The following is a 25,536-nucleotide window of genomic DNA, read 5'->3' as shown; positions in this document are numbered from 1 at the left end:
CATCTCGCTAAGAACTCCAAAAACATATGGTTACCATGAGCTGGCTATCCTTGCATGGTGATTTCATCGACTTTTGACAATGTTGGGTCATTCCTTGTTTTCCTTTCTATTTCAGAATTTGTACTGGCAACTGGTCCACCAAAGTGGTGAGGAACACTTCTGCTGGGTCACAGTAGGAAGACTTCTGTGTTTCAGTTGCCAGCAGTGGAAGAAGCATTGCTGTGTTGTTTGGTTCCCTGGAACTCTGTCATAAGAGTGGGCTCCTAGGAATTGTGTCCAGTGTTGTAACCGGGTAGCAGTCATCACTGGAATCCCCTTCCTGGCATTGAAAATGGCCACAAGGGGCTGGTGATCTGTCCGTAGAGGTAGTACTGGAACTTATTGATTCCCCATATTAGACTAAGGGCCTCTTGGTCGATCTGTGCGTGGTTTCATTCTGCGCTCGTCAGTGATCTTGAAGCAAACGCAACCTGGCGTTCAGATCCATCTTTTATAATGTGTGACAAAACAGTCCCAGCGCCGTAAGGGGATGTCTTGCATGCCAGTCTGATGGACAGCGATGAGACCACACCTGGAGTATTGTGTGCAGTTTTGGTCCCCTAATCTGAGGAAAGACATCCTTGCCATAGAGGGAGTACAAAGAAAGTTCACCGGATTGATTCCTGGGATGGCAGGACTTTCATATGATGAAAGACTGGATGAACTAGGCTTGTACTCGTTGGAATTTAGAAGATTGAGGGGGGATCCGATTGAAACATATAAAATCCTAAAGGGATTGGACAGGCTAGATGCAAGAAGATTGTTCCCGATGTTGGGGAAGTCCAGAACGAGGGGTCACAGTTTGAGGATAAAGGAGAAGCCTTTTAGGACCGAGATTAGGAAAAACTTCACACAGAGAGTGGTGAATCTGTGGAATTCTCTTCCACAGGAAACAGTTGAGGCCAGTTCATTGGCTATATTTAAGAGGGAGTTAGATATGGCCCTTGTGGCTACAGAGATCAGGGGATATGGAGGGAAGGCTGGGGCGAGGTTCTGAGTTGGATGATCAGCCATGATCGTACTGAATGGCGGTGCAGGCTTGAAGGGCTGAATGGCCTACTCCTGCACCTATTTTCTATATTTCTATGTTTCTATAATGGGTGAGCAGCTCATCGCTTTGTTTCCTTGAATGTTTTTTCACACCTTTCCGACCATTCCCACTTCACTCCTGTCTGTAACAGTGTGATCAATGGATGCAGCATTGTAGCAATGCATGGGAGAAACTGGTGGTAGTTGTTTACAAGGCCCAAGTGTGACCTAAGTTGTGTTACATTTTCTGGTCTGGATGCCTCTTCAGTCTTTTGTGACTAATGTAAGCCATGCTTTTCAATGAATTGTCCACAATGAGATTTCATTCTTGAAAAACTCACATTTCTCTCTCTCAGCACACAGACCACACTCAGCCTGGTAAGCACTTCACCAAGGATCTGGAGGTGCTCTTCATCATTTTTGCCGGTCACGATGATGTCATCAAGGTAACATTGTGTTCTTGGGATATCTTGGAGAACTTGGTCCATTACTATTTGCCAAATTGCTAGAGCTGAAGACGAGATTATACTGGAACAGTCCCTTGTGAGTGTTGATTGTGAGGAATTTCCTGCTTGACTCCTCAATCTCCATTTGCAGATAGGCTTGTGACAAGTCAATCTTGAAAACCTCTCCCTGCCTGCCAAAAATGACTTCTATTTGTGGCAGGGGATACTGCATAGTTTACAGCACAGACTTGACGCTCACCTTGTGATCCCAACAGAGGCTAACAGCTCTGGCCTTCCCTTTCCTGATCAGTATAACAATGGACGTGGCCCAACCACTCCAATTGTCCTTGGAGAGACTTTCAGACACCTCCAAGCTCTGCAGTTCAGCATCCACTTCAGGATGTGCATTACAGAATCGTGGTGTTGCTGTTTCATCCAGTTTAATTCTGGCTTTCATGCCCTTGAGTTTACCAATCCCCTTCTCAAACACCTTCTCATTAGCATTAAGCAGCGGTGCCAGTCTCCAGTCTCTAGTTAGTGCTACCATTTGGGCTGCTGTTGATGTCTCACTGAGAGCTTTGACTGAGTGCCAGTCTGCTTGGATTTGTCTCAACCATTCACTGCCAAAAAGTGCTGGCTCTCCACTTTTCAATGCATAAAGATCTAACTGTTGTGTTTGGCCTCCATATGTCGCAGTTACTTTCAGTTTGCCTTTGGGAGATAATTTTTCACCTGTGTAAGTCTTTAACGTCACTAAGTATCTCATGGTATCTTAGAAAACAGGCTGTTGTCGTCAGCTTCTGGAATTATGGACAAAGCCGACGCTGTACCCAACTCCATTTTCAGTTTTAGACCGGACGCGTCCTTTGTGATCCAGTTGATTTTTGTGATCTGCTTCAGTTATACTATGCAGTTCTAGGCATGACAGTTCACCCTTGTCAGGCTCTGTTGTCTGATTCTGTCTACGCTTGGTAACTATGCATTTGCAACGTTTTGCGTTTGAGACTTTTCACTCAGTTGTGCTTTTTTTCTGCCTTGCACATTCTCTCTTTGTGACCTTGTCTGTGACACTTTCTGCAGACTTTTTCTTTGAATCAAGTCATTTGCATCATTGGTGAATTGCCACATCAATAACATTTTTGGCTTTTTGCACCATTCGGGGACATTTTATGCATTTCACATTCTAACCTCCTTTTCTGTAGTTCTGCTGCATTCTTTGCTGCAGTCTCTAATGATATTGCAATGGTTAATGCCCTTTCACCAATTTGTGTGTCTGTGCACACTACATATCAATTAAATAAAAGCATGCACGTGGGAGATGTTTTTAACTGGCGCATTCGTATTGCGGTGAAGGAGAGAGAGAGATCAATGCGCACGTGTAAACAACACATGCGTAGATGACAGATCAACAGATAACGCTGGGGTGGGTCATTGCTCTAAAAGAAATAGATCCGTACATTACAATTAAAGTACATTTATTATCTGTGTGTATATATAAAATGGATTATGAGGACATGCATTCCTCTTTTGTCATTTAGTAATGCATGCATTAAGAAATGATACAATATTCCTCCAGTGTGATATCACAGAAACACAAGACAGACCAAGACTGAAAAACTGACAAAAAACACATAATTATAACATATAGTTAGAACAGTGCAAGCAATACTGTAACTTAATGAAGAACAGGCTGTGAGCACAGTTAAAAAAAAAGTTCAAAGTCTCGAAAGTCGCACATCTCACGCAGACGGGAGAAGGAAGAAAACTCTCCCTGCCATACCCGACCACAGTCCGACTTGGAGTCGTCCGAAAACTTCAAGCTCCGACCAGCCCTTCGACACCGAGCACTATCTCTGCCGAATGCTTCGACCCCAGCCCTGGTTGCCAGCAGCAGGCAAAGCCGAGGATTTTGCGGCCTTCTCTCCGGAGATTCTCGATCGCACAGTAGCAGTCGCAGCGAACCAGGCATTTCTGAAGTGACTCCGGATGTTCCTCCGTGCTCTCACGGCTGTCTCCATCAAATCAGAATAGTGCATGGCCCCTATTTTAACAAATAAGATATAATTTCACTGGAGAGGCTACGTGTGCTGCGTGTGTGTCTCTCTCTCCTCCCTCCCCCCCCCCTCCCCCGATAAAAAGATGGACGAGTACGCATGTTGTCACTGCAGGACATGGTGGGGCAGTTTAAAGCAGGAGTTTCATACTACCTCAAAATACTGTCATTTCCAACGATGATGCTGGATGATTACTGAGATCATTCAATGATCAATCTTACTTGACATATATATTTACAAGTATTAGGAATTTGCTATGGTGTGTTGGTCAAGCTGCAATGTGCAACAAAAACTATATTTAACAATTGTAAAGAATTGTATAAAACTTGAAGCTAAAGGTTAAAGTCTGAATTTTAGTCATTTTATAATCTTCATGATGGTTGCTATGGATTTAAATACATTGTTATAAAGCCAGAAATCTTTGCCCTGATGGCTCCAAGAGTCACAATGGTAGTGAGTAGGGTTGCCAACTTTCTCACTCCCAAATAAGGGACAAAAGTAGCAGCCAAATACGGGGCACTTGTGTTTACCCAGAGAAAGACTACCATGACCATGAAGCCTTGCTCGGGCACCTGTGTGTGCATGCGTGTACGTGCCGATTTTTTTCCTTTATAAATCGGCTTTGGCGATTCTGTTAAGTGAAACTACACTGTACATACATTATTTCTACTTTCTGTAGGCTGTGTATTTATCATATGCCTGCTTTTACTATATGTTAGTGTTATTTTAGGTTTTATGTGTTATTTGGTATGATTTGGTAGGTTTTCTTTTAAGGTCTGGGAACGCTCAAAAATTTTTCCCATATAAATTCATAGTAATTGCTTCTTCACTTGATGACATTTCTGCTTACGAACGGTTTCACAGGAACGCTCTACTTTAGCGGAGGAAATACGGCACAAACCAATTTAGCCCAATATACAGGATGTCCTGGCTAATACAGGACAGTTGGCAACCCTAGTAGTGAGCAAGGCTGAGATTTACCTTTTCAATAAAATTGTTTTTCTGGTATAATACCATTGAAAGAGATAATATGCTGCTTCATTTTGGAAGGACGTTTAGCTGCATTCATTAGAAAATATGAAGCATTTACAGTATTAATCATCAATGTAAAGGAAGAATGTAATACTTAGGATTAAGCAAACTTATTTCAAGTTTTTATACTTAATATCTTTTATAGCATGGGCTGTGGGTTTCCTGTTGCAGTTAACTACTGTCGAGTGAAAGTATGAAGTCTGCACCAGCCCTAGGTTTATTGCTGGCCCAAGCTGTGTTGCACGAAAGCATTAGCATTGACAATATTTCTTGATTACTGTCAGTGTGAGAATGCATTCATTCTCCTCTCGGAATAAACTGCAAGTGGCTTTACCTGACAAGTCACTATACTTTATTTTATCTTAAAGTGGTGGACAATGACAAGGAATATATTGTGATCAATTCTCTTTAAAGTGAAATAGAAAAAGTAGCTGGCACTAATGTGCGAGGCACCCTTTTGACTTCATGAGTAGTACAAATAATTTGAGGTGAATTTTGACCACTCGTGGGTACTATATATTGATCAATATTAAATATGAGTCTACAAATTACATAGTGTATGGAGCACTATGAGATGTATTTGGAGAGGTACAGTACGACAATAAATGGGGAAGGAGCAAAGGAATCTAAATCAGAATTGAGTTTAATGTCACTGGTCTATATGTTGTGAAATGTGTTGTGTGTGTGTGTATAATATATGTATATATTTTTTGTGTATGTGTGTGTATGTATGTGTGTGTGTGTATATATATATATATATATATACACTAAATAATCCTTCCTGGTGGTAGCAGTAAGAACAAGGCATATCATGGATGGGGTTCTTACTGATAGATGCTGCCTTTCTGAGGCATTGCTTATTGAAGATGTCTTGGATATTATGGGGGCTAGTGCCCACGATGGAGCTGACTGATTTTATAAGTCTTTGCAGCTTAGCCACCCCTCTCTCTACTCCCCCCACCCCCGGCCCAATGCCAGACAGTGCTGCAGCCAGTTAGAATGCTGTCCACAGTACATCTGTGGAAATTTGTGAAAGAATACCTGAGAATGTATGCACACTGATTCTCAGACATAATGTTGAATGTAAGAACAAGGAGGTGAAACTAAGATTAGTAGTGTTAGAAACAAGGTTAGTGAACTTGTGGTACAGATCAGTACCAAGGCATATGATTTAGTGACCATTACAGAAACTTGGTTGCAAAATGGAGATGACTCGGAATTAAATATCCAGGGTTATCAGGAAATACAGAAAGATGGGCAGGAAGGCAGAGGAGGTGGGTGGCGCTCTTAATTAAGGATGAGATCACAGCGATTGTGAGAGATGATATAAGATCTACAGAGCAGAATGTTGAGTCCATTTGGGTAGAGATTAAGAATAATAAAGGGGAAAAAAATCACTGGTCGAAGTTGTCTATAGGCCACCTAATAGAAATATTGCAGTGGCAGAGGTGATTAACCAAGAAATAACTGAGGCTTTTAAGAATGAAACGGCAGTTGTCATGAGGGATTTTAACTTCCACATAGATTGGGTGAATCAGGTTGGTCAAGGAAGTCTTGAGGAGGACTTCATAGAATGCATCCATGATGGCTTTCTTAAGCAGCATGTTCATGAATGTACAAGGGAAAATGCTATCTTAGATCTAGTTCTGTTCAATGAGACAGGTGAGATTAACAATCTTGTAGTCAGGGATCTTCTTGGAAAGAGTAATTATAGTATGATTGAATTTCACATACAGATGGAGGATGAAATAGTTAGATCTAAAATTAGTGTATTATGCTTGAACAAGGGAAACTACAACAGGATGAGGGAGGAGGTGGCTATTGTGGATTGGGAGCACAGGCTATTTGGTAGGACAGTTGAGGAACAGTGGAATACTTTCAAAGAGATTTTTCACAGTGTTCAACAAAAATAAGGACAGTATGTGTGGGGAGAGCCAGCGTTGGATAACGAAGGAAATAAAAGATAGTATCAAATTAAAAGCTTATGTGTACAAAGTTGCAAAGAGTAGTGGGAGACTGGAGGACTGGGAAAGCTTTAAAAAGCAACAAAGAACAACTAAACAAGAAATAAGGAAAGGGAAGATAGAGTATGAAATGCAAGTGCCCTGCAATCTCGTGCTTAATAATGGACTGCCACACTTTCCTGGCCACTGAGTTTATGCTAACTGGCCTATATTTTAATTTCTTTTGCCTTCCTCCCTTCTTAAAGAGTGGAGTGACATTTGCAATCTTCCAGTCCTCCGGGACCATGCCAGAATCAAGTGATTCTTGAACGATCATGACCAATACACCTGTTATCTCTTCAGCAACCTCTTTCAGGGCTCTGGGATGTAGTCCATCTGGTCTAGCTGACTTATCCCACATAAGGCCTTTCAGTTTGTCCATCACATTTTTCCTTTGTAATAGCAATGGCATTCACTCCTGCTCCCTGACACTCATGGATCTCTGGCACACTGCTCTTGTCTTCCACAGTGAAGACTGATGCCAAATACTCATTAAGTTCCTCTGCCATTTCCTTGTCCCCCATCACTACCTCACCAGCATCATTTTCCAGTGGTTCAATATCAATTCTCACTTTCCTTTTACTCTTTATGTAAGTGACGAAAACTTTTGGTATCCTGCTTTATATTATCGGCTAGTTTATGCATTCATATTTCATCTTTTCCCTTATAGCTTTTTAGTTGCCTTTTGTTGGATTTAAAAGCATCCCAGTCATCCAGCTTCCTACTCAGTTTTGCTACGTTATATGCCCTTTCCTAGGTTTTTATGTAGTCTTTAACTTCCTTGGTCAGGCATGGTTGCCTACCCCTGCCATTTGAGAACAAATTCTTCTGTGGGACATATATATCCTGCGCCTCGTGAACTGTTCTCAGAGACTTCAGTTATCTCGGTTCTGCTGTCATCCCTGCCAGTATCCCCCACAAATCCACTTGGGCAAGCTCCTTTCTCATGCCTCTGTAATTCCCTTCCTGATGATACTGGTACATGTGACTTGTGCTTCTCCCTCTCAAATTGCAGTATGAATTAAATCATATTATGATCACTCCCTCCTTCAGGTTTCTTTACATTAAGTTGACTAATAAAATCTAGGTTTTTACACAACACTCAATCTAAGATGGCCTTTCCCTAGTACGTTTGAGCAAAAGCTGCTCCAAAAAGCCATCTCGTAGTCCTTAAACAAATTTCCTCTCTTATGTTCCAACACCAACGTGATTTTCCCAATCCCCTTGCATATTGAAGTCCCCAATTACAATTGTGTCTTTACCCTTATTACATGCCTTTTCCAGCTCCCTTTGCAGTCTCAACCCCACATCTTGGCTACTATTTGGAGGCCAATGATCCCCATAATGGTTTTTTGCCCTTGCGGTTTCTTAACTCCACCCACAAAATTTCTACATTGACTGACCTTGTCACCTCTGTCTGAAGATGCAATTCTATCTTTTACCATTAGAGCCACACTACCTATGTCTTCCTGCCCATCTTTACAATACAAAGTACATTTTGTACTCAATATTTTAGAAAGGATGTACTAACATTGGAGAGGGTTCAGAGAAGATTCACAAGAATGGTTCCAGGAATTAAAGGGTTATCTTGTGAGGAAAGTCTGGCAGCTCTTGGGCTGTATTCCCTGGAGTTCAGGAGAATGAGGGGGAATCTCATAGAAACATTCTGAATGTTAAAGGGCCTGAACAGATATGGCAAAGTTATTTCCCATGGTAGGAGAGTCTAGGACAAGAGGACATGACATCCGGATTGAAGGATGTCCATTTAGAACAGAGATGTGGAGAAATTTCTTTAGTCAGAGGATGGTAAATATGTGGAATTTGTTGCCACGAGCAGCTGTGGAGGCCAAGTCATTGGGTGCATTTAAGTCAGATAGATGGGTTCTTGATTAGCCAGGGCATCAAAGGGTATGGGGAGAAGGCAGGGGAGTGGGGATGACTGGGAGAATTGAGTCAGCCTATGATTGAATGGCGGAGCAGACTTAATGGGCAAAAGTCATGCATGGAAGCAAAGTGAATCCTGTACCTCAAGTTCTGACCAGAAGGTATTCAAACGTGTAGATAAAACACTGATTTCTGCTCTGCAAGTTCTTAAAATGGTGCATTCTCACCAAATTTCCACTCCACTTAGTAAACCTGAGATGAGTGAACTACAGAGTCTATACCAGAATAGTCGCCAGTTCCCTTGACAGATAATTAAACGTTGCTCGTGTTAGGGAATTAGTGAATTTTCAGTATTTGGGTTTTCAGAAGGCATTTGACAACATGCTGCACATGAAGCTGCTTAATGAGATAAGAACCTGTGGTGTTCAAGCTCAAGTTTATTATCATCTGACTGTACAGTTTATTTATACGAACAAATAAAACATTACTCCAGGCCACGGTACACCCACAAATCATATATCACAACACAAAACAAAATATGGTGGGTTCCCATTAATTGGAAAACATCATGATCAATACTTTTTGGACCAGTGAGCTGAAGTTTCATGGAAATAGTTGAAAGGTATTTAAAACAAAAGCCAAACAAACCAAGAATCAAATTAAGTTTAAATGAAATACAGAACAAATTAGAGCACTGCCAATACTACTATTGTACTACATATAAAATTGCATTGGTTCTGAACTGATAATGCAGGAATTTTTCTAGTATACACTGTGTAAGTGAACAAAATCAGCAGACACCTCGTGCAGATGGTGACGGCCTTCATACAATGCTTTCAATAATTGCATCTTCCAAATCTTCACTTTCATTGTAAAATTTAAGATGATTATCAATATCTTCAATTTTTCTTCATCGTTCCTAACTTGAAGTAATGAAATAATTTCCTTTTTACTCCTGGCTGTTTCTGGCATCTCCAAGCCTGAATGCTTGAAACAGTGGAGAGCAAAACAGTTCTGAATTGTCCTACTGCTTATTTCACACAAAATATCAGTGACAAAAGTCACTGCTTTTTGAATACAAACAACTGACCTATTTTAAAAGCTGTTCACTCTAAGAATGGTGTCGTGTCTAATGACCATACAAATCCTCATTAATACTTCAAGCCCTTTGATATAAGGCTTTCGGTAAATGTCACAAAAGAGGGGGAAAGAGATCCTGGTGATTCTTTCAGCTGCTTTGCTACCTTCTGTCAGGTCTTTTCAGAAAAGGTACCAGCATAAACAACAGGACAGTGACTTAATTTAAAATTCTCCCTCAAACCCCCCTTTTTTTTTGTCTAATATCTCTGAATTTGGCTTAGTGTTAGATTACTTTGACAAGACTTGTATGAAGCTCCTCCTAGGTCTGCTTTTTTTTTCCCCTCTGTCTTACAAGCTTGTGAAAATACTAATTGTTGTAGGGGCAAACAAGTACAGTATGTTGTAAAGGATTTGGAGAGAACACACCCATCACCAAAGAAATATGACCATTTATTGACATACTTCTGTTTAATTTGCAGAGAGAAGCTGGCTGTGGCCCAGTTACAACAGGAAGCTGCAAGCAGTGAAAGTGAAAGAACAATGGTACAGTATATGTGTGTCTTATTTTCCCCTGACCACTATTTATTTACTGAGATGGTTAACTTGAAAGGTAGCACTTTCAAACAAAAGTGAAGTATGAGTAGTACGTAACAATGTGTGCTATCTTCAGCCAGTTGTATTTTTACTCTGAAATTATTTAAACGATCATTGCTTCAACTGAGATGCAGCTTGGATAGGTTACAATTAAATCATAAATGAGTCGATTTAACGTGACTATTTACAGAGTGCAGGGCAGATTTTAGCCATACTAACTCCCAGCACAGTGTGAAAGCAGGAAACAAACAAGGCAAGGTCAAAGACCACAGGGCATGTAGATTTGTTAATGGAACTGGATTGGTAAGTACTGGTGCAGCCTTTGAGAATCATAATCTATTGTGATTTATTTGAGTGTTTGTTATAAATATAATTCTGTTCTCATTTGCACTTAGTGAATTGTTTATTGCTATTAGTCCTTTGCATCCCCTAAATCTCAGGGAATAGCGGAATGCAATTTGTGCTGTACAGTGCATAGTATTCCACAACCGAATCGAGTAGCGTTTTGTGTAGTTCGTGGGGTGTTGTGCCAGAACGAGAGTACAGTAACACTGATTTCTGTATATAATCTGTAAGAGCTCTTCCTGAACAGAGTGCTGTTTGCAAAGGAATCCAGGAAATGAAGTATTTTTAGAAGCTGATAGAGAAGAAATGAGTGATTATAATCTCCTTTGTTATGTTAGACAAGTTCAAATAAATCTATTAGACAATTACTTCATAGTTTTTTTAAATCGCCAAGTACCATTGCTTCAGTTATTGGAAAATCAGTCTGGATTTTTGCCACACTGAAGTCTTCAGAACTCAGAGAAACCATTGAATTTTAAATAGTGCATAAGGATCCAAAAATATTGTGTAAAGCTTGGAGAATATCAGTCTGTAAAATAGGACCGGGTGGGTTGCAGTGGTTTTAATTTGAGATGTAATGTAAAACACATACTGTAAAACAAGAAACGGGTTATAATCATGAAAAGTTCTCCAAATTTCAGAAAATCCAAAGCAACACACACAAATTGCTAGAGGAACTCAGCAGGCCAGGCAGCGTCTACAGAAATGAATAAACTGTCATCGTTTCAGTCCGAGACCCTTCAGGATTGGAAAAGGAGGAAGATGCCAGACTAAAAGGTTGGGGAGGGGAAGATAGATAGCTTGAAGGTGATAGGTGAAACCAGGTGGGCCAGAAAGGTAAAGGTCTGGAGAGGAAGGAATCTGATTGGAGAGGAGGGTAAGCCGTAAGAGAAAGTGGAGGAGAGGGAACCCAGGGAGAGATGATAGGCAGGTGAAAAGAGGTAAGAGGCCAGTGGGGAATAGAATAAGTTGGGAGGGGGAGGGATTTTTTTTTACCAGAAGGAGAAATATTCATGTCATCAGGTTGGAGTCTACCCGGACAGAATATAAAGTGTTGCTGCTGCCTCGCCCTAAGGATGGCCTCATTGTAGTAGAAGAGGAAGCCTTGGACTAACGTGGTGGAATGGGAATTAAAATATTTGGCATTAGGAAGTTCTGCTTTTGGTGGATGGACCAGAGGTGTTTGACAGAATGGTCTTCAATGTACAGTGGGTCTCACCAGTGTAGATGAGGCCGTATCAGAAGCAGTTGACACAATCGATGACCCCAGCAGATTCACAGGTGAACAGTATATAATTGTAGCTCAAGTCTACCTCATGTTCAAACAAGATCAAGGCTTAAAAACACTCTGCTGGAGTAATTCAGTGGGTCAATTTGCATCTGTGAGAGGAAAGGAATAGTTGATGTCTCAGGTTCAAATCTGTGTATCAGTCCCTAGGTTCATCAGACTGATTCATTTTGATGGATGGTCAGTGATGAGGCTGCAGAAAATGACTGGCCCTAGGATTTTATCCTGAAGAATGTATTTTGATTTCCATTTTAACAGAAACCTTGATGCCCCATTTGGCCAAATGAACCTTGATATCAAGGGTAGACACCTCACCTCACCTCACCTCACTTCTGGAATTCAGAGCTTTGGTCCCTGTTTGGAACAAGGCTGTAATTTTATCTACAGCTCTGTGACCATACTGGGCACTGGTGATTCAGTTGAGTTGAATTGAATTGACTTTATTACTTACATCCTTCACATACATGAGTAAAAATCTTTACGTTATGTCTCTGTCTAAATGTGCAATTTACAGTCATGTAATAAATAGTATGTACAATAGAACAGTCAATATAACATAGAAATACAGTTGTGTCAGCATGAATTAATCAGTCTGATGGGCTGGTGGAAGAAGTTCTCCTGGAGCCTGTTGGTCCTGACTTTTATGCTGCAGTAGTGTTTCCCAGATGGTAGCAGCTGGAACAGTCCCCAGTGATCCTTCAGGCCCTTTCTACATACCTGTCTTTGTAAATGTCCTGAATCATGGGAAGTTCACATCCACAGATGCGCTGGGCTGTCTGCACCACTCTCTGCAGAGCCCTGTCATTAAGTAAGATACAGTTCCCATACCAGGCAGTGATGCAGCCAGTCAGGATGCTCTCAATTGTGCCCCTGTATAAAGTCCTTAGGATTTGGGTACCCCTACCAAACTACTTCAACCGTCTGTGGTGAAAGAGATGCTGTTGTGCTTTTTTTCACCACATAGCTGGTATGTACAGACCACGTGAGATCCTCAGTGATGTGTATGCCGAAAATCTTAAAGCTGTTCACCTCTCAACTCCAGATCTATTGATGTCAATAGGGTTAGCCTGTCTCCATTCCTCCTGTAGTCCACAACCAGCTCCTTTCCTTTTGCAATATTGAGGGATAAGTTGTTTTCTTGATACCACTGTGTCAGGGTGATGATTTCTCTGGAGGCTGCCTCATTAATATTTGAGATTAGGCCAATCTGTGTATGGGAGTGTAAGTATTACCTGATTGCTCTGGCTTTGCACATGTCTGAGAAATGAGCGACTTGGCAGGTTGAATTTGTCCTGCTTCTGTTGTGAAGAATGTGTACAAGGGTACTTAAATTTTCAGATATATGCCAGTGTTGTAACCATGCTGGAACAACTTGGCTAGATATCAGTTAGTTCTGGTGAACAGGCCATGACTATTTAGCAGGCTTGCTCGCCACGGCGTCTGACTGGCAACTGAAAGTCGATCTTGGCAAGCAATTAAAGTTCCCTGACTTCATTGCGTCATCATTACTGAGGCCTGACATGGTCACTCTGTCAGAAACCTCTAAGTAGGAGGCCATAGTAAAGCTAACAGATCCTTGGGGAGAATGGATTGAGCTTAAGAAGGCCAAATAGCAGGAGTTATTAGAGCTATGCTAGAGACTAGTGGGGGGCACGATGTGAGTCTATAGAGGTGGATTGTGGCGGTTTTGCTGGCTGCTCATTTTACAGAACCTATTTTCTCCTGGGCATTATGGGTGCTGCAAAGAAAAGAGTCATCAGGACCATCACAGAGGCTTCTAAGTAAGGCTCCAGGTGGCTATGGATTAAGAGGTGTGACCCATGGACCAGTGCTGCTGGGACACAAGGCAGGGCCTGATCAATCCCAGTTGGCTTGCCTGGGTAAGGGGTGTCTGATGTTGAAAGACCCGAAGCATCCAGTTACCCCAGATTTCATCACTGGCGTGTCCCAGTATCCCAGCATCAACAGCTTGGGTGTTGTCTGCTCTCATAACCTTTACAGTAACAGTGCTGTCAGCCAAATGTTGCTATCACACAGAAGGAATCAAATTGGTTGAAGAATAGACTCTGAAGATGGGAATCACAGTAACAAGTCAAGAAGGGTAATTAATTTGGCATTTCACATGCTGGACCCTACCGTCATTGAGGATAGGAAAGTTCATGGCACCCCTTTCTTCCACTAGCCGATCACTTATCTATTGCTATTCATGCCCAGGCATGGTTGGAATGCAGATTGATAATCTGTAACTCTCTTCTTTGCATGTTGGCTTTACGTTTGGCATTTACACGATCCTCTTATGGAGGGTCTTGCTTATTCCTCAACACTTTTATTATGCCTCATGAAGCTGGAGGAGAGTTGTCTTTTTGAAGAACAACCGTTCTTTTATTTATTGCGGTACAGCATGGAGTCTGCCCTTCGATCCACACCGCCCAGCAATCCCCAGACTTAACCCGAGCCTAATCACCGGACAATTTACAATGACCAATTAACCTACCAACCGGTTTGTCTTTGGTCTATGGGAGGAAACCAGATCGCCCGGAGGAAACCCATGCGGTGATAGGGAGAACATGCAAACTCGTGATAGACAGTGGCAGGGATTGAATCTGGGTTGGTGGTACTGTGAAGTGTTGTACTACACTACCGTATCTTCTTATGAAGGTACTTCCAGAGTGATGCTGAGAAGGGAGTTCCAGGATTTAGACCACGTACTCTGTAAGAATGGAGAGAAACTGTGGGCAAGTGGGGTTTACAAGCGCATGTTGTCTTTGATCTTGGTGGTAGAGATGCTGATGGAGAAGCCAAACTGAATAACTGAAGTACATTTTGTGGGCAGTAGATGTTGGAATCCAGAGGAACTCCGTGTGTCAAGCAGCATTTCATGGGTGAATATTAGTCTGGGGGCTACTTCTGAGAAAGGCTGCTCGATTGGAATTCACAGAGGGATTTATTCTAGAAGGTTAGGTTCATTTTTGTAGCTGTGTGAAACATTAGTGAATAATAGAAAGTATTTTGGAAGCAGTTCTAATTTTTGTTATAATTATCGAAAGGGAAAGTCTCAATGAGATTGTTCCATGTGAAAAGTGATGATCTCAGAGGAAATTGCCTGTTAATATCAACTATATTTAGTCTAACTATTAACATTTCATAAAAGGACAAAAATGAGATATTTTCATCTACTGGAAGTGGATGCTCTGTACAATGTCTCCCATCTCTCTGTAATTCTGTCTAATAAAATATTCCTACAAATAGTTAGAAGAGACCTACCTGGTGTTGGCACCATGGCTGCTAAGTAATAATTCCAGTGCGCTGGACTGATGCATTTTTCACTGGACTGATGTACAGTATATTTACCAGATTGTATTGTGGTTTGGAAGGCAATGACCAGCTACATTGCCTTATTTTGAACAACCAGTTGTCTCTGCACATCTGCACTGAACTGCAAAGAGATACTTTGAAAATGAAGATCCATCTAAACCTTCAACCTCCTATTCAAGTTTTTCTTAACCTGAACCAGAACTTGTCAAAAGCTGCCTTGGCTTAAGTGTTCACCATTATGCTCTGTACATTTCAGCTTGCTTAAAATTAGTCCCTGCCACAAACAACTCATTTCCTTGCTAATCCAGAAACTCCTGAACAGTGCAGAAGTGATTATTTTGGTCACAGTCCAATCACATTGGACTTAACTTGAGAAAGAGTCCTTGATCACAATGAAAGGACCTTTTCATTGCTTGAATTATAAGGAAAGATTGAATAAGTTAGAACTTCATTCCTTGGAACATTGAAAATTGAGAGGAGATTTGATAGGAGTATACAAAATTATGAGGGGTATAGACAGGATAAACAACAGGCTTTTTTCAATGAATTTGGGTGGGACTACAACCAGAGGTCGTGGGTTAAGGGTGAAAGGTGAAAAGATAAGGGGAACAGAGCTTTGACCAGCGCCAATCCGGACATCAGAAGTTTTGAGAGGAGGGGACTTCAAACAGGTTCACTGCCCGAGGATAAAAGGCAGGAGCGGGTCGGGGCAGCATGATAGAGCTTTGTCCAGCAAACAACCAGTGTTTGGGATTGATCAGTAAGAGCAAATTGAAGGAAGGCGGGGTAAGCGCCATGGCCATTGTCAGAGTGGTAATCTTAAAGCTTTAGTTCTTTGAGACTTCAGCGAAAAGAGGCTTTTCTCAGAGAAAGGAAAGAAAACCAACTTTTCTCCTTCTCTTTATCTGCTCAACTAGGACAGTAGGAATGACAGGATAGTGAAATGTTCCTCGTGTGGGATGTGGGAATGCAGGGAGACCTCCAGTGTCCTGACAATTACAATGGCGAGAAGTACATGCAGCTAAAGCTTCTAACAAGCTGTGTTAAAGAGTTGGAGCTGGAACTGGATGAACGCTGGATCATTTGAGAGGCTAAAGGGGTGGTAGATCATACAGAGAGGTAGTTACACCCAAGGTGCAGGACACAGAAAACTGGGTGACAGTCAGGAAGGGGAAAGGGATTAAAGAACCAGGCAGAGCACCTCTGTGGCTGTCCCACTCAACACCAGGTATATCACTTTGCACACTGTTGTGGGGGGCGGTGGTGGTTGACCTGACAGAGGAAAATCATAGTGGTTGTGTCTCTGGCACTGTGGCTGCCTCTTTGACTGAGGAGGAAAGGGAGGGGCAAAGAAGGGGCATGCTGTGGTGACGGAGGATTTGATAAGGGAATACCTAGGAGGTTCTCTTGGCAAGAACAGATTCCCAGGTGGTATGTTGCCTCCCAGATGCCGGGGTGTGAGATATCTCAGATTTAGTCCTCAGCATTTTAAGTGGAAGGGTGACCAGCCAGAGGTCGTGTCCCTGTAGGTATCAATGACACAGTGACGAGGTTCTGCATAGGGAGTTCATGGAGTTGGGTGCCAAATTAAAGGGCAGGGTTATGTATTTACGACCTATCTCAGTGCAAATATCGTGACCCGACACTTCATGCTCTGAACGTGTCTTTATTTCTCATTCCCGCTTCCATGCTCTCTCACATCGTGTGTTGTTCTGTCACAGACTGATGACATCATCGCTGCACTTGACAAGAGTCAAACTACGTTAAAGGACCTTACCATTTTGATACGTGACAGGCAGGACCCCCTGGATTGTGATCACAGGGCTGCTACCTGTGCCATGTGCTAGTGAGGCCCGAACTAGGAAGATTATACAGTTTAATACGTGGCTAAGGAGTCGGTATAGGAGGGCATAAGATTTTTGGATCATTGGGCTCTTTCTCAGGGATGGTGGGACCTGATAGAAGGGACGGTTTGCATCTGAACTGGAGGAGGACTAGAACCTGAGGAGGAGAAGATGGCGATGCAACGCAGCGCGAGCGGCTTCTCCGGTGTTGATATCTGTTATCTGTCAAGTAGGATGCCGTGCACAATTCTGATTTGATGGAGGCAGGCGAGAGAGCACGGAGGAACATCTGGTGAAACTTCTGAAATGCCTGTTTCGCTGCCGTCACTGCTGTGTGATCCGAAATCTCTCGGAGGGGAAGGCCCCGAGGCCTCGGCTTTGCTTGTTGCTCGGCGGCCGGGGTGGGGTCGAAGCCCTCGGCAGAGATGGTGCTCGGTGTCGGAGGGCTGGTCGGAAGCTCGAAGTTTTCAGACAGACTCAGTGTTGGCTGTGGTCAGGTGCTTCCAAAGCATCGGCAAGTTTGTGGCACTTGGAGGTTCATGGCAGGGAGAGTTTCTCCCTTCTACCGTCTGCGTGAGATGATGGGGCTATTGGGACTTGAGACATTTTTACCGTGCCCGTGGTCTGCTCTTTATCAAATTACGGTATTGCTTTGCACTGTTGTAACTATATGTTATAATTATGGGGTTTTTGTCAGTTTCAGTCTTGGTCTTTCTTGTGTTTCTGTGATATTGTACCGGAGGAACATTGTATCATTTTTTTTAATGCATGCATTTCTAAATAACAATAAATGAGGACTGAGTGTCCTCATAATCTAATCTAATCTAATCCTAGCAAGACGGTTTGTTAATGCTGCACGGTGGGGTTTAAACTAGAGTTGCAGGGGGATGGGTAGCAGAGTGCCAGAACAGTGGAGAGGTTGTGGAGGTAGATGTCAGTAAGACCTCAGACAAAGTTAGGAATCAAAATGTTGAGCATGGTGCAACTAGTGCCCTGAGCTGCTTACATTTCAATGCAGGAAGATTGTGGGAGAGGCGGATAGTAGTGCTGAAGAATAGGCAGCTGGTCTACAAACAGGCTATGTGTCATAAGGAGAGGCTGTTGATAGGGACACATTGCAGTCAACAAGATGAGCTGCAATATAAAAGGTGGACAAAATCAACGGTGAATTGAGGGCTGAAGGTATTATATTTGAATGCGCGCAGCGTATGGAATAAAGTAGATGAACTTGCAGCACAGTTGCAGATTAGCAGACATTACTGAATCCATGGTTGAAAGATTACAGCTGGGAGCTTAGTGTCCCGGGATACACATTGTATCGAAAGGACAGGCAGGAAGGCAGTGGGGACAGCATGGCTTTGTTGGTTTAAAAAATAAAATCAAATTATTAAAAAGAGGCGACATAGGGCCAGAAGGTGTTGAATCATTGTGGATAGACAAAGGAACCACAAGGGTAAAAAGACCCTGATGGGAGTTGTATACAGACCCCAAACAGTACTAAGGATGTGGCCAATGAATTACAAAGGGAGATAGAAAATGCATGCCAAAAGAGCAATGTTGCAAGTTAGACAATTGGAAACCTTTTAAGAATCAACAAAAGGCAATTTTAAAAAAAAAGTCATTAAGAAGTTAAAGATGGAATATGAAAGTAAACTTGCCAATAATATTAAAGGGGATATCAAATTTTCTTCAGAAACATAAAGTGTAAATGAGAGGCAAGAGTAGATATTGGACCACTGAAAAACAATGCTGAAGGGGTAGTAATGGGGGACAACAGAATGGCAGACAAACTGAATCCATATTTTGCATCGGTCTTTACAGTGGAAGATACTAGCAGTATGGTGGAAGTTCCAGATATCGGGGGTTATGAAGTGTGTGAAGTTACCATAACTAGAGAGCAGGTTCTTGGGATCTGAAAGGCCTGAAGGTAGATAAGTCACCTGGACCAGATGGTGCACACCCCAATGTTCTGAAGGAGTTGGGTGAAGAGATTGTGGAGGCATTAGTAATGATCTTTCAAGAATCACTAGATTCTGCAATGGTTCCAGAAGATTGGAAAATTGCAAATGTCACTCCACTCTTCAAAAAAGGAGATAGGTAGTGGTTGGAAAGATGTTGGAGTCGATTACTAAGAATGAGGTATCAGGCTACTTGGAGACACATAATTAAATTAGCCATGGTTTCCTCGAGGAAAAACCTTGACAGATCTGTTGGAATTCTTTGAAGAAATAACAAGCAGGATAGGCAAAGGAGAATTAGTTGACGTTGTGTACTTAGATTTTTAGAGAGCCTTTGATAAGGTATCACACCTGAGGCTGCTTAACAAGCTACGAACCTATGGTATTACAGGAAAGATTCTAGCTTGGATAAAGTAGTAGCTTATTGGCAGGAGACAAAGAGTGGGAATGAAGGTAGCCTTTTCTGGCTGGCTGCCGGTGATTAGTGTTGTCCCACAGGGGTCTGTTTTGGGACAGATTCTTTTTATGCTATACGTCAATGATTTGGATGATGATATTGACGGCTTTGTTGCAAAGTTTGCAGACAATATGAAGATAGTTGGAAGGACAAATAGTTTTGAGGAAGTAGAGAGGCTACAGAAGGATTGAGACAGATTCGGAGAAAGAGCAAAGGAATGGCAGATGGAATACCATGTTGGGAAGTATATTGTCATGCACTTTGGTAGAAGAATTGAAAGGGTTGACTATTTTCTGAATCGAGAGAAAACACAAAAAAACAACTGAGGCACAAAGGGACTTGGGAGTCCTTATGCAAGATTCCCCAAAGATTAATTTGTAGGTTGAGTCTGGAGAGGAAGGCAAATGCAATGTTAGCATTCATTTCAAGAAGACTAGAATATAAAAGCAAGGATGTAATGTTGAAAGTTTATAAAGTATTGGAGAGGCCTCACTTGGAGGAGTGTGAACAAGTTTGGCTCCTTATCTGAGAAAGGATGTGCTGAAATTGGAAAGAGTTCAAAGGAGATTCTCAATTGATTCCAGGATCAAATGGCTTCTCATTATGAAAAGCATTTGATGGCTGTCTGCCTGTATTTATTGGAATTCAGAAGGATGAAGGGTGACTTAATTGAAACCTATTGAATGGTGAAAGCTCTTAATAGAGTGGATGTGGAAAAGATGTTTCCTGTGGTGGGAGAGTCTAAGAGCAGAGGACATGGTCTCAGAATAGTGGAGTGTCCTTTGAGAACAGAGATGAAGAGGAATTTCTTTAGCCAGAGAGTGGTAAATCTGTGGAATTCATTGCCACAGGCAGCTGTGGAGGCCAGATCTTTATGTATGTTCAAGGCAGAGGTTGATAATCTTGATAGGTTAGGGCATGAAGAGATACGGGGAGATGGCAGGAGATTAGGGCTGAGGAAAATTTGATCAGCCATGATGAAATTATGGAGCAGTTTTGATGGGTCGAATAGTCTATAAGATCGCAAGACATAAGAGCAGAATTAGGCCATTTGACCCATTGGTCTGCCCTGCCATTCAATCATGGCTGCTGTTTTTTTTTTTCCTCCTCCGCCCCACTCCCCAGCCTTCTCGTAACCTTTGATGCCGTGTCCAATCAAGAACCAATCAAGCTCTGCCTTGAATATGCCTAATGACCTGGCCTGCTCAGCCACCTGCGGCAACAAATTCCACAAATTCATCACGCTCTGGCTAAAGAAATTTCCCCACATTTCTGTTTTAAGTGGATGCCTCTCTATCCTGAGGCTGTGCCCTCTTGTCCTAGACTCCCCCCATGGGAAACATCCTTTCCACATCTATTCCATCGAAACATTTCAATATTTGGAAGATTTCAATGATCCAACGACCCCCCCCCCCGCCCCCCCATCCTTCTGAATTCCAGCGAGTGCAGACCCACAGCCATCGAACGATGTTCGTATGATAACCCTTTCATTCCTGGAATCATCGTTGTGAATCTTCTCTGAACCCTCTCCAATGCCAGCACATCATTTCTTAGATGAACCCAAAACCATTCACAATACTCAAGGTGAGGCCTCACCAGTGCATTATAAAGCCTCAGCATTACATCCTTGCTCTTAAATTCTAGATCTATTGAAATAAATGCTAACAATTTTACAATTCTGCTCCTATACCTTATTGTCTTATGGTCTAATGGGGGGGGGGGGTAGGTATTCACTCAGAGGGTTGTAAGAGTATGGAATGAGCTGCCAGTACATATGGTGCGTGTGAGCTTGATTTCACGTTTAAGAGAAGTTTGGCGATGTAGAATGATGGCAGCCACATGGAAAGTTGTGTTCCTAGTGCAGGTCAATGGGAGTAAGCAGTTTAAATGGTTTGGCACAGGCTAGATGAGCTGAAGGACCTGTTTCTGTGCTGGATTTTTCAGTGACCCTGTTGTTAGAAATGTTTTATGCAGTCCTTGTGTGAAGCTAGATTCAGGACAAATTGGAGGCAGAAGGAGGGAAGGAGAGAGGAGGTGGAGTGAGATGAAGACCTTAATCACTTTTTGCCTGGACTCCAGGCAGAATGGAACTCGGACACTCGCTGGAATAGTAAAGATCGGGATTGTGATTGAGATTGGGAAGAATCTGAACAAGATACCACTTGATGTGGGTGGAGCATCTCCTTGACCAGCGGCTGCAACAGGCAACCACAAGGCACAAGGTCCTTGTCTGCACAACAACCGAGGCAAAGCAGCTTCCTCACTGTCGGTCTCGCCAATGAGCCAGTGAATCGTATTTGCTGTATTCACTACCAATGTCCAAAAAGGGTCTTGCGATCACAAGGAAAAACACCCAAGCCAATCATTTCCACCATTCTTTTGGATCATGCATCCCCCATGTGCACTGCTCTGACCTCTTCCCTGGGTGGCTGAAGCAGACTATAACATGGTGGGCAACTGCTCCTATCTAGCAACTCACCAGTGGGCTAGACCTGCCGTACATGATCCAGCAGGATATTAGGAACATCAAGTGAGGAAGGAGGACAGATAGGGATGAAACTTGATGTGGTCATTACTGCAGTGCAAGACGTGGACAAGGAGAGAGAATACCAGAAGATCAGCTGTACACTGGAGAAATGGACTTGGATAAAACCATTACTCAGCTATAAGCCTCCAAGGTCAGCACAATGAGCAGCCTGGGACAAACTAATTCACATATCCACCCTTTCAATGCATGGAAAGGAGTGCCGCTCCTGGAATGCCACCTTTCCTGGTATCACTGTCATGGAAGCTGTATTAGGGTTGCATCAGGAAGTGCCTGCTTGAATTTGTGATTGGTGTCATTTGACCCAAAGGTAGTTGCAAATGCAGTTTACTCTAGATTGAGACAATCTTAAAAGGTCTAGAAAAATATTTCTGAATTTCTAAGTTAATTGGATCTGGGTCACAGGAAGGTACCAGTTCATATTTATAGTGTCCTGCAGCACAGATACAGGGAGTTTGGCCAAACCAGTTCTTGTTGATCACATTGTCTACCCAGCTGGCCCCATTTCCTGTGTTCTGCCCATATCCCCTCCATGTATGTATTTGGGTACTACTTAAATGATACTATTGTACCTGCCTCAACCAGTTCCTCTGGCAGCTCATTTCATATTGTCCTGGGCTGAGAGAGGGGTGTGTGTGTGTGTTGGGGGTAGGGTTTGTTATGTTCTTGTTTGTTGTATGTTGGCTGTGTGATGTTCTATTGAACACTGGTATGCTATGTTGGTGCAGGAATGTGTGACAACACTTACTGGCTGCTCCCAGCATATCCTTAGATTGCATTGGTTGTTAAGGCAAACAATGCATTTCACTGTACATATTGATATTCTCTATACAAGATTAATAAATAAATCTAAATCCTCTTCATGAAAAGGATATCCCTCAGGTTCCTTTTAAATCTTTCTCCTTTTCATCCTAGATCTATGCCCTTAAATTTTGAACCTTTCCCTACCATGGTGAAAATACCACTACTATCAACCTTATCAATATTAATTTATTATTTGGAGAAACAGCATGGTAACTGATCCTTCAGACCCAATGAGCCCATGCCACCCAATCTAACCAATCAACATCTCTGGAATGTGGGAGGAAACCAGAGCACCCAGAGGAAGCCCACCTGATCATGCAGAGAACATACAGACAGTGGTGGAATTAAACCTGGGTTGCTGGCACAGTAATAGCAGTACCTCCACTGTGATGAAGTGTTTTGAGTTGAAGCAAATCAACTCTTGCCTGCGAAGTGGCTTGTATCTGCTCCAATTTGACTACTAACACAACAGGTCCATTGCGGATGCCATTTCATTGGCTTTTCACTCAACCCTCGAACATTTGGACAACAAAGATACATACATTAGAAACATAGAAAACCTACAGCACAATACAGGCCCTTCGGCCCATAAAGCTGTGCTGAATATGTCCCTACCTCAGAACTACCTAGGCTTTACACATAGCCCTCTATTTTTCTAAGCTCCATGTAGCCATCAGGAGTCTCTTAAAAGACCCTATCGTTTCCGTCTTTACCACTGCCGCCGGCAGCCCATTCCACGCACTTACCACTCCCTGAGTAAAATAAAACAAAACAACTTACCCCCGACACCACCTCTGTACCTACTTCCAAGCACCTTGAAACTATGCCCTCTTTGTGCTAGCCATTTCAGCCCTGGGGAAAAGCCTCTGACCATCCACACGATCAATGCCTCTCATTATCTTGTACACCTCTATCAAGTCACCTCTCATCCTCCGTCGCTCCAGGGAGAAAAGGCCAAGTTCACTCAACCTATTCTCATAAGGCATGCTCTCCAGTCTAGGCAACATTCCTGTAAATCTCCTCTGGACCTTTTCGATGGTTTCCACATTCCTCCTATAGTGAGGTGACCAGAATTGAGCACAGTACTCCAAGTGAGGTCTGCCCAGGGTCCTATATAGCTGCAACATTACCTCTCAGCTGCTAAACTCAATCCCACGACTGATGAAGGCCAATGCACCGTATGCCTTCTTAACCACAGTGTCAACCTGCGCAGCAGCTTTGAGTGTCCTATGGACACAGACCCCAAGATCCCTCTGATCCTCCACACTGCCAAGTGTCTTACCACTAATACTATATTCTGCTATCATATTTGACCTACCAAAATGAACCACCTCACACTTAAACACGAGGAGTTCTGCAGATGCTGGAAATTCAAGCAGCACACATCAAAGTTGCTGGTGAACGCAGCAGGCCAGGCAGCATCTCTAGGAAGAGGTACAGTCGACATTTCAGGCCGAGACCCTTAGTCAGGACTAACTGAAGGAAGAGTTAGTAAGAGATTTGAGAGGGGGAGGGGGAGATCCAAAATGATAGGAGAAGACAGGAGGGGGAGGGATGGAGCCAAGAGCTGGACAGGTGATTGGCAAAGGGGATATGAGGGGATCATGGGACAGGAGGTCCGGGGAGAAAGACAGGGTGGGGAAGAACCAGAGGATGGGCAAGGGGTATAGTCAGAGGGACAGAGGGAGAAAAAGGAGAGTGAGAGAAAGAATGTGTGTATAAAAATAACGGATGGGGTACGAGGGGGAGGTGAGGCATTAGCGGAAGTTAGAGAAGTCGACGTTCATGCCATCAAGTTGGAGGCTACCCAGACGGAATATAAGGTGTTGTTCCTCCAACCTGAGTATGGCTTCATCTTTACGGTAGAGGAGGCTGTGGATAGACATGTCAGAATGGGAATGGGATGTGGAATTAAAATGTGTGGCCACTGGGAGATCCTGCTTTCTCTGGCGGACAGAGCATAGGTTGGGGTGATATGCTACGTCCGGTCGGCTGGGGTGATATACTGTGTCCGGTGCTCCCGTTGTGGCCTTCTATATATTGGTGAGACCCGACGCAGACTGGGAGACCGCTTTGCTGAACATCTATGCTCTGTCTGCCAGAGAAAGCAGGATCTCCCAGTGGCCACACGTTTTAATTCCACATCCCATTCCCATTCTGACATGTCTATCCACGGCCTCCTCTACTGTAAAGATGAAGCCACACTCAGGTTGGAGGAACAACACCTTATATTCCGTCTGGGTAGCCTCCAACCTGATGGCATGAACGTCGACTTCTCTAACTACCGCTAATGCCCCACCTCCCCCTCGTACCCCATCTGTTATTTATTTTTATACACACATTCTTTCTCTCACTCTCCTTTTTCTCCCTCTGTCCCTCTGAATATACCCCTTGCCCATCCTCTGGTCCACCTCCCCCTTGTCTTTCTCCCTGGGCCTCCTGTCCCATGATCCTCTCATATCTCTTTTGCCAATCACCTGTCCAGCTCTTGGCTCCATCCCTCCCCCTCCTGTCTTCTCCTATCATTTTGGATCTCCCCCTCCCCCTCCCACTTTCAAATCTCTTACTAACTGTTCCTTCAGTTAGTTCTGACGAAGGGTCTCGGCCTGAAATGTCGACTGTACCTCTTCCTAGAGATGCTGCCTGGCCTGTTGCGTTCACCAGCAACTTTGATGTGTGTTGCTTGAACCTCCCTTCAAATCTCTTTTACACTTTTTTTCATTTTAATCGGATCTTTCCTATAACAGGCTGATCAAACTGTACATGGTACTCCTAGTGTAGCCTTACTAATGACTTGTCCAACTGCACTGTAATCTCCC

At 43.0% G+C, this 25,536-nt stretch overlaps 1 protein-coding gene across 3 annotated transcripts in view; it reads left to right on the top strand.

Moving 5' to 3' along the window:
* The window catches only part of nckap5l (NCK-associated protein 5-like), a 607,033-nt gene that overhangs the window by 34,763 nt on the left and 546,734 nt on the right, over nt 1-25,536 (top strand). For all 3 annotated transcript variants that reach the window (XM_072262144.1, XM_072262143.1, XM_072262141.1), the window contains exon 2: nt 10,047-10,110. In XM_072262144.1, the coding sequence (XP_072118245.1) occupies nt 10,108-10,110 (3 nt within the window). In that variant the 5' untranslated portion in view covers nt 10,047-10,107. The remainder of the gene's footprint in view (nt 1-10,046; nt 10,111-25,536) is intronic.

Source organism: Mobula birostris, chromosome 6 (assembly GCF_030028105.1).
Source record: "Mobula birostris isolate sMobBir1 chromosome 6, sMobBir1.hap1, whole genome shotgun sequence".
Lineage (NCBI taxonomy): Eukaryota > Metazoa > Chordata > Chondrichthyes > Myliobatiformes > Myliobatidae > Mobula > Mobula birostris.
This window is presented reverse-complemented; position numbering and strand designations above follow the sequence as displayed.